We start from the raw sequence: 9994 nt of genomic DNA on the forward strand, positions 1-9994 counted from the left end.
CATTTATTGTTCACCTAATTCAAATACTTTTTTACTATGCTACTAATTTACTTTACAAATTATTTTCGTTATTGTGGCATAACTGCCATCCCCACTCCTCCCAATTCAAACTGTCACTTTGTCTTTGACTGCCGTCAAAACAGATATGCATTCTGTCTCATCATTTGATTTGTATTGTTTTCTTTTTTCATCTCTTTATTTGTACTTTCTTTAATATTTCTTCTCTTATCTATCTGTTACTATTACCCTTTTCATTTACTATTTACAACCTTTAATTTTTCTTATTATATCTTACTTTTCATTTTATACCCCTGTTATTTTACACTTATGTTTTCTCTTTTTTCCTTTTTGTAACTATAGTGTTTGTATCTTTTTTAGCCCTGACGAAGCCCTGCAACATGGGGCGAAACGTTGGCTCAATAACATAGTATAATTATCTACTATTTGAGTTTTTTTTTACCGCACCCGGACCATATTTCCATTCATATTATTATTTCTGTTTTATAAACCTTATGTACATAACAACTGCTTTGAAATATTTTTTATTTTTATTTTTTGTCAATTCTATAATGTTTATATCGTGTTTTTTCATTTAGCCCTGATTAAGCCCGGGAAAGTGGGGCGAAACATTGTTTAACAATAAATAGTTTTCTTTTACATTTTTGATATCTTTATTGACCGCCACCCGGACTATCTTCCAACAATATAAAACATTAATATAGATAATTATAGAAAATAAAGTTGGCAGAAAATATGGTGAAAACCAATGCTTTATTAAATTTTATATCTGGATAATTTTAATAGCAATATCGATTGTTAAGTATATATTAACAAATATTTTGACGGTGTGAATGATTTATATTAATAATATAAATAGGGATTTATTACTTTAAAAATAATTTGTTTTAATTATAAAACACTTGATTGGACGATTATGGAAAAAAAAAGTTTACAGTAAATATGAACAGAAGCTTCAATTCAACATCTCCTTTGTAAGAATTTATCGAATTTTACAATATAATATTATAAGTTATATCGATATTTAGTACTGTGTAACAGCTGTCGTGTACAAAATTAGAGATGAGACATAAAAAAAAAAACAAGTGATAATAAGATGGCTGACCCAGAGTCGTGCCTCAAAAACGCTCTGTGTACCGTCTCAGTCCACGCGGACTCAGTCTGGTGGCACGAAGCTAAGGACAAGTACAGATTGGCCAACCTCAACCTCTGGCTCCATGTCCTCAGGACTCAGAGCCAACCTCCAGAACCACATCTCGACTATCAGGACGACAGGTTAGTCACTATCATAAAGCATTTAAAATTTTTAAAAAAAATTATTTAATGAATTTTAAACTCGAAATAAGGAAGGTTATAAACATGATATCAAAATTCTGTAACTCCTGGGTTTAAATTTTGTGTTTTTGTTGTCTAATGATTTTTATTTTTTTTTTAAACAATAAATTTTCAAGTTGGTTACTCGAACAAGATTAACCTAAAAACTGCGGATTAATTACAAAAAAATAATTCGGTTGTAAAACATGGTAACTGAATTTTTTTACGAAGTTTTTAGCACCGACTACTAAAAAAAGGCTGATTTCATAAATTTGATCATAAAGCATTATAATTAACAATTATTTTAAAATTGTAAAAGTTTTAATTTTATCAGTTAAAATATTACGAACGAATGCTTAATTGATCAAAAACTGATTTCGATATAAATGTTAAAAATGTCCTTAACAATCTCGAGTTTTTAATTAGAAATTTAATTAATTTAATTTTTTAATATATTTGGATAGTTTTCATATTCTCATAATGAAAATTCTCAAGAATTATCGATTATTTTTTTAAATTATATAAATTGAGGCGTCGAAATTGAAAAGGAAAGTGTAAACACTTTTGAAAAGATTTTTTTTCAAGGCAAATAGCGTAAATAAAAAAAAACAGTAAATGTACATTTTTCATTAATACACCTACTCAATTTTTTTTTTTTTTTATCCCTCCTGTAAAATTTCACTGTTGGCACTTACGCCGTTTTCAACACCAACACTTCGAGACATTAATCGAAAAATTGTTACCTAGCAATTCAAATAATAGTATTTGAGTTGGTTTTGAAAATAAACTACTCAATTGCAAAACAACTTTTGACTGAAAATGATAGTAACTATGACAACGCCACAACGATGAAGGTTATAAAATCATGACTGATAAACTATTGTTTGTTCTGAAATATCAAAATTTTCATTCATGTCATTAAAATGCATTTAATGAGACTTTCGGTCATAAAACTGAACTTTTTAAATCAATAGAATTCTTTTATCACCACTGACTTTTTAAGGCTGATTAAGGCTGTTGAAAGAATATTTAGGAAAACTGTTTTCATGTTATTTACTATGTTATTAAGTTATGTTTGACCGTAAAAAATTGTAATTAACAAACACTTTAAATTTATTTATTTTGCTAGTTACCATGATGTTACATGTCCGAAAGCCTCAAATATTTTAGGTATTTACTCCCTTGTCTACACTCTGCGCTCAAGCAAACAACAAATTCATAATAGTACAAGAGCCCAAGAGGAGAAAAAAGGCAGTTATTTCACTCCAATTATTGATTACCTTAATGAAAACTATGTATAATTACTAGTCAAATCTGATGTATCTGCCAAGTATAGGTAGGGGAATAAAAAAAGTCGGCTGTTTCAAAACCTTAAAGATAATTGATTTTTTATTGGGATCTATATATCTTTACAACTACCAACAACAATAGAAAATGTAAGTGAGCATCATTTAAAGTAGAGTAAATTTGCCAAATTGTAAGCCCTAAAAGAGCTATTTACGTCCAATGGTTCTTGTGATATAGCTTTTTAAAAAGGAGCATTTAATAAAAATGTACGGAAAGATTATTACTTAGTGAATTTATTTTGAAAAATCTATATCTCAAAAACCATTTCACGTACAGATGTCTATTAGCACTCAAATTAATGCTAGTATAACTTAATATAAAGTAGCTTATGACATTTATCTTTGTAGGAGTAGTACTTTTCATGATATTTGCTAAAATGAATTGATTTATAGTCGTTATAAGATAAACGTTATAAAACTATTTTATAGTAAATTTAACTAGCTTTAATTTGAGTGTTAGCAGACATCTGTACGTCCAATGGTTTCTGAAATAAGGTTTTTCATTAATCAAACCTATTGTCCCAACAACTATAAATCAATTTATTTTTGGAAATATCATAAAACTACTATTCCTATGAAGGTAAAGGTCATAAACTACTTTATAGTCCAATTATTTAGCTTTAATTTGAGTGCTAATAGACATTTATACGTCGAATGGTTAATGAGATATATATTTCTCAAAATAGATTCACTAACTACTGATATTTCAGTATATTTTTATACTGCTGCGTTTTAAATGTTGCTTTTTAAAATTATAAATCTCGAGACGTAAATAGGTCAATTAGGGTTAATATTTCAGCAAATTTACTTTTCTTTAAATAATGATCTTTTAGATTTTCTTGTGCTGTTAGTAGTTCTTAAGATATAGAGCTTCGAATGAAAAATTAATGTTTTGAAACAACCACCATTTTTTATTCCCCCTACTTATACTTGGCAGACTCATCAGTTTTGACTAGTAATTATACATAGTTTTCATTAAAGTGATAAAAAATTGGGGTGAGATAACTGCCTTTTTTTCTTCCAGGCTCTTCTATTATAAGGAGCTCATTTATGATTTGTCAGTGAGAGTGTAAAACAAATTCCTTGATTTTAAACAGTATGGATAAGAGATATCATTAGAAACCGATCCATGGATGGGAGATAGCTTGAAATACCCATTGAATATGTACATACATAGATTGGAATATAGTTCTCATATCTCGAAGGTAAATATTATTATTTACTTTTTACTCAAGTTCATCTATTTCATCCTGTCATGTTGTTAACACAAGTGTGACCTAAATCGTACCAATCTTAGTTATACAACGTAGGCAAGATCATTTAGTAAGAGACATGTTTGTAATGAAAACCTTCAATTCAGTATTAATTGAAGCTGGATAAAACAAGTAGTTTCTATGCTGTTTTAAAATGATAAATTAAATTAATCTGTTGTAAACAATTTTTATTTAATCCTAAAGCAAATGTCTAGTCTTACTTTATAATCGACATGATTTATAACAGGATATGATTATTTTTCGTCAAAACGTGTTTCTAATTTCCTTTGAATAATATACTATCATTATGCTTAAGATGTTTATTTCCTTTTCGATTTAATGCCTTTTTTTTTATTTATATTTCCAAAAATTGTTATTTGAATTCATTACTTTCCACTATTCATATACAGTTTTATGTACTTTTTTTATTTATAAATTTTTTTTTTATAGTCATAAGTTTTTGAAGGGCGTCAACTTAAAAATAGTTATGGCTTGAACTTATATAATTCAGTGTTCAATGGAAAGCATGAACATAACTGAAAAAAATATACCTAATATAATCAAATTCGAAATATTATACCTAAGAATACACAAAATAAACATGACTTATATATAATTTTTCATTTCATTTTTTATGTATTTAAAAATACGTTTAAAAAAAAAAGTAAATACAATTAGTAATCGATTAAAATGTGCATATCTGAAATTTTTACAAAGAGTATTTTATAAATGATCATCAAATATATATATATAGGTATGAGGATAGGTGAACCATAAATAGAGTAAGAGTAAACCTCAAATAGAGAAACAAAAAAAGTTAAAAGGATTATGGTCCGATTTCATGCGGATAAACAGGATATAAAAAAAATTATGGAATAATGGAAGATTATTGATTGACCGTGTGTAAAGATGAAAGGAATATGGGCCGGGTGCGGTAAAAAAAAAAACTCAAATAGTAGAATTATACTATTTTAATGAGCCAACGTTTCGCCCCACGTTGCAGAGCTTCTTCAGGGCTATTTTGACGGCAGTCAAAACAAAAATGGGACTGCCGTCAAAATAGCCCTGACGAAGCCCTGCAACGTGGGGCGAAACGTTGGCTCATTAAAATAGTATAATTCTACTATTTGAGTTTTTTTTTTTTTACCGCACCCGGACCATATTCCTTTCAAAAAAAATTATGTATGAAATTTATTTAAGGTGAAGGTAAATTTTTAAATTTAAAGATAAATTATTTCACCAATTTTAATTAATAAGCAAAATTCGTTTTAGAAAATCTACTATAACTTCCTGAGGATGGCGTGTTTGCCGAAACGTATTGTATTAAATATTTGCTTATTAATTAAAATTGGTGAAATTAAGATAGTTTTAGTTTAGTTTGTTTTAAAGCACATAACAGGGGTATTCATGATGTTGTGTTAAATGTTAAATGTTTCACCATGTTAAATGTTATAACTATAAGATTGTGAGCAGCCCTATTTAAAGTCATGTTAAACGTTAAATGAAAACGTTAAGAGCCCCTAGCGGATTTTCTCAGCAACTTGTGCCTTTGGGTTTATAACCTTCCTTGCAGACCCTCCTGTTATTGTTTACTTCAGTTTTGATTTAAGTAATTAATTACAACATGCCTAGAGTGAGCGAAAAGTGGAATTTGTGTGAAAGTTTAGCTTATGAAATGAAAGGAAAAATAACTTTATCATGGGACATATGTCCCCTAAGAATAATTACATGGTTCATATAGTGAGATTTTTATCTGGCGAGCGTTTACAAATTTTCAGATAGTAGAATGAAATTATATTGTTTTTTTTTACTGTTTTTTTTCTCAAATGTATCATTAAAATTATCCATTCTGGTTTAATAACAGGGATATGAATACCACAAACACACGAAAGAACTGAGCTGTCACAACAACAAAAATGGCGGCGATCTCAACTGGTCTATTGTGTGACGTCATTCTCCATTTAACAGACCAAGTAACAGACTCTCAGCCATGTTAAATGTTATTTCGTTTTACCACGGTAAAAGATGAGAATTTTTTTCGATTTAACATGAGTTTTTCCATTTAACACGCTTTAACATGTTAAAACAAAGATGAATACCCCTAACGAATGTTGTTGAACGGGAAGAAAAAAATTAACAAACTACTTGAGTTAGGTAATTCCAAATCACAGCATAGTAAACTAGACAAAATAAAGTAAAAAAAAAAAAAAAATGGAATTTGTTTTTATTTTAACCGTTTGAGGATTGTTATAAAACAGCTCTAAATACGACCAAACTGAACAAGCCGTTTCTAGCCTAAATTAGGGCGTGCCGAGATAATAAGTTAGGAAATAGCGGTGAATGAGATCTGACAAATTCGATGTGGGACCAAATAGCAATCCGCACAATCCTTGAAAATTTCATCAAATTCGGATTAACACTCAATTGACTAGGCCCTCAAATTTGGTTACAGACAGGTACGAAACCAAATTAGTTTCATGTCTAAAACGTAAAATGGAAGTGAAAATTTTAGATTTTCAGGACATTATTTATTTTATTATTATTATTTAAAAAAATTTTTTTTTAAAGAAATTAGTTTTTTCAAGACAATTTTTTTTTTCATTTTTTATAGGAATAAAAAGCAATCATTCGATAGAGAAGAAACGTACATTTTAAAATTTACAAATTATCTACCTATAATAATATTCAATATAAATACGTATTTCTGGTAATAATAATTTGTATTTTCCCAAGATTTATGAATGTACATACCATAGTTTTCATACTCAAGCTTAATCGTGTTTGAGGAAAAATATTGAGCGCAATTTTTTCAACTATACTCGCAGCCTTACGCATCATTGACCCATATAAAGCGTGGCTGAAAATTTAAAAAAACATTTTTAGCTAGAAATTTAGAGAAATATATTTCTAATTTCATTTTTGTTCCGAAATAGATATATCTCATTTCATTCCAAAATCCTTACCCCCTCAAATCTATTAGTTCCAAATTTCTCCTCAACAATCCATAATAATCATCCGAGGTGTCTCAAAAGAAGATGGCCACGGGATCTTCTAATTTAAAGCAATGATTAAAGTACCACCATTGGGTGGTTCCTTCCCAAGATTATTAAGTGTTCTGGGACATTTATAATATTTACTTATTGTATTTTTTTAAACATAAATATAAAAAAAAATTCAATTAAATAAATAATAATAATACATTTTTTTTTCAGTCCCAAATTATTAATAACAGAGTTGCCGTTTTGCTTCATGACCAGCCTCACCGCATACCCCAGCGTTGAAGTCCCTAGAGGATTTTCTTTGCATTATTTGTTAAGACGGTATTGTTTAGTTCTAGATTAATCTAATGGAACTTCAGGTCGTTTACGTTATCACAAGCCCACCTTATGGCTCTATCCAATGAAATCAATTCATTACATTGTGAAAGACAGCATTGAAATGACCATCTTTGATTAAGGTGTTCATAACGTTTATCATTAGGCCTAACTTTATAGGAACAGGAGAGAGTAGAGTGGTTCTTCCCAGTCAGATTTTTCTGGACCATGTTTATCTTTTGCTTGACGATTCGCCATTCTAAGAGTGTATGACACTTAAATGGACACGTATCCTTTAACTGTAAATGGGACGAATGGCATTCCTTTGTCTGAGATTATACTTATGATTGTCTGCATATTCCACGGGAGCTAATGCACTACACAAATTTTGCAAGTTATAAATTTTGGTGTGAAAACGTGGTGTTTTTGCGAATATCATCGGGGGGTAAGTTAGTCAAATGTGAAAATTAAACTGAATTGTCATTTAGACAAATTTATTTTCTTTTTGAACCTTTGCCTTGACAATTTCTGCAGGCAATAAGACTAAATAACATTTTTTAAGTTATCATTTTAAACATTATTTTGTGGTTTAGGGGGCTAATGGCCTAAATAACAGGTTATTACTATTTTTATTGTCATGTAATTTAATTATGTTTGTTCGACTATTGTTTGCTTCAATCTGTTTCTCGTTGTTTTTACTGAATCTAAGTGGATTAATTAAATAAATATTATGTTTTTATTGAAATAGTTCAATTCACTCGGCTACGAACTGCTGTTTTACTAACCATCTTATTATTATTTATTTATCCCCCTATCCTGCCTATTAGACAATACGAGTGTTAATACAGGTTACTAACTACCTATTAACTACTGTTGCAGGACACCCGCGACGTGCCGGTGCCCGAAGAAGAGCCTTCAGGAAGTGGAGCTGCCCGAGGAGATGATCCCGGACCCGGAGGCCTGGCTGAAGGGCCACTCCTGGCCGACTGCCATCGCCAGGAACTTCCCCGCCATCTCGATAGCCCTCGTCGGCGAGCACTCCTTCTGCAGGGGGCTCGGTCCGTCTCTTGGAAACTATCTAGTTCTAAAGTATAGCGAAGGGTCGACTCATCCTCTCTTCTCGGCACAGTTGTAGAGTAACTTATGTTATAGTAGCCATTAAGTCTTGTATAGTAATCTCTATCTCTCTCTATTTATATATCTATTTATGTTTGATATTTATTATGAAATGTTCAACAGTCCATAATTGTTAATTAAAAAAAAAAAAAAAAAAAAAATACCATTTCATGAAATCTTTGTATGTAGTGAAATTTATGACAAACGAATGATATAGTGTTACCATCTTGGTGAATGTTTGTACAATTTTTTTAATATTTACAGTGTCTAGCGTTTAATTATATATTGCTGATAAAAGATAAAATCATTTCATTTTATTTCAAATTCACTGACTGGAGTAGAATCTGTTTAGAATATTTACTTTGTTTGGGCTCATTGTGAACGCCTTAATTGAAATTGAGAACTGACAATACTGGGTTGATTTATACCATTCTGAGCTATTGAATTGGATTGAAAAATTTGATAGGGCCAGTATTTTGATAAATTAGATGGAGGTTAATTTTTAGGCTTAGGACAAATTTTAATATTTTTTATCGATATCTACAATGCGGTGCAAAAACGAAAGAAAAAACTTTCTGGAATTAAAGAACATTAAACATTGCTGTGAATGAGTAACTAACATAATAAATCCCATCTAGAATTATTGTAGGCAGGCATATGCTTATATGTAGCGTGGACCTAAAATTAAATCTCCATCAAATTTATAATTATATGAGGAGAAGATGGTTGGAGACACGGTCAGAGAATTACAAATATAAGTTGTTTTCAAGCTTTTGCTTATCTATTAATGGTAATGTTGCGGCTAGAATTTCTAGCCTTCATCAGAGCTAAGAAAAAAACAAGATGACGACCAATGAATAAAGGATAAATAGAATGATTAATGTAAATAATTTTGCAGAATGCAAATAGATAAACATAAAGTAAAGCAATTAAGTAGTATTAGCATTGAGTAAAGTAATTATTATCTATTTTCATTCTGTACAATTTTTTACTTTAATCATTCTATATATCCTTCATTCATTGGTTGATAGCTTGTTTTTTACTCTTAAGCCTCACGAAGGGTAGTGTAGATACGACAAAAATATCTCGAAAAATCTGTTTATGTATATACAGGATACTTTTAAAATCGTATAAAAGAAATATATCTGAACCTAAGACCTTAAACGTTAAAGTTGGGTCCTCCATTTTGATATTTAGGAAGTGAATCATTAAAACTGCTACTTTTTGATATTTTATCGTTGGTTACTGCCTAAAAGCTATTAGTTTGCCAATTTTCAACTTGATACCTCAAATGGAAGTAATTTTGAGTTTATATAGATGAATGAATGAGGATGGAAATTTGACTCATATGTGACTGTGTGAACGCATCAGGGGTTGTGCTGTACTTTGAGTCGAAAAGTAAATAATGACATAAAATTACTCCCATGCTTTAGACCTGGCATGCAATTTGGAATCTGGCAAAATTAGGATATTATTAATAAAATCATGGAGACGATGGTAAGGGTGTTGCGTCCAGATGAGAAACAGAAATAGTTAACAACTATTAATTTACCGACGTTTCGTCCACTTTGTAGAGCTTCATCAGGGCTAAAAAGATACAAGAACAACTAAGAACATTTTGACAAAGTATGAT

General features: G+C 30.0%; 1 protein-coding gene across 1 annotated transcript; it reads left to right on the plus strand.

The window, feature by feature from the left end:
* Window positions 1-1014: 1014 nt before the first annotated feature.
* On the plus strand, window positions 1015-8376 carry LOC106691343 (uncharacterized; the record flags this gene model as incomplete). Its single annotated transcript, XM_014437087.2, is given in 2 exon segments — window positions 1015-1293; window positions 8125-8376. Coding segments are annotated over 2 exon segments (431 nt in total), but the record flags the coding sequence as incomplete, so codon positions are not given.
* Window positions 8377-9994: the final 1618 nt, after the last annotated feature.

This window comes from Halyomorpha halys, unplaced genomic scaffold, assembly GCF_000696795.3.
Source record: "Halyomorpha halys isolate HHAL.00 unplaced genomic scaffold, Hhal_1.1 Scaffold2267.1, whole genome shotgun sequence".
Classification (NCBI taxonomy): Eukaryota; Metazoa; Arthropoda; class Insecta; order Hemiptera; family Pentatomidae; genus Halyomorpha; species Halyomorpha halys.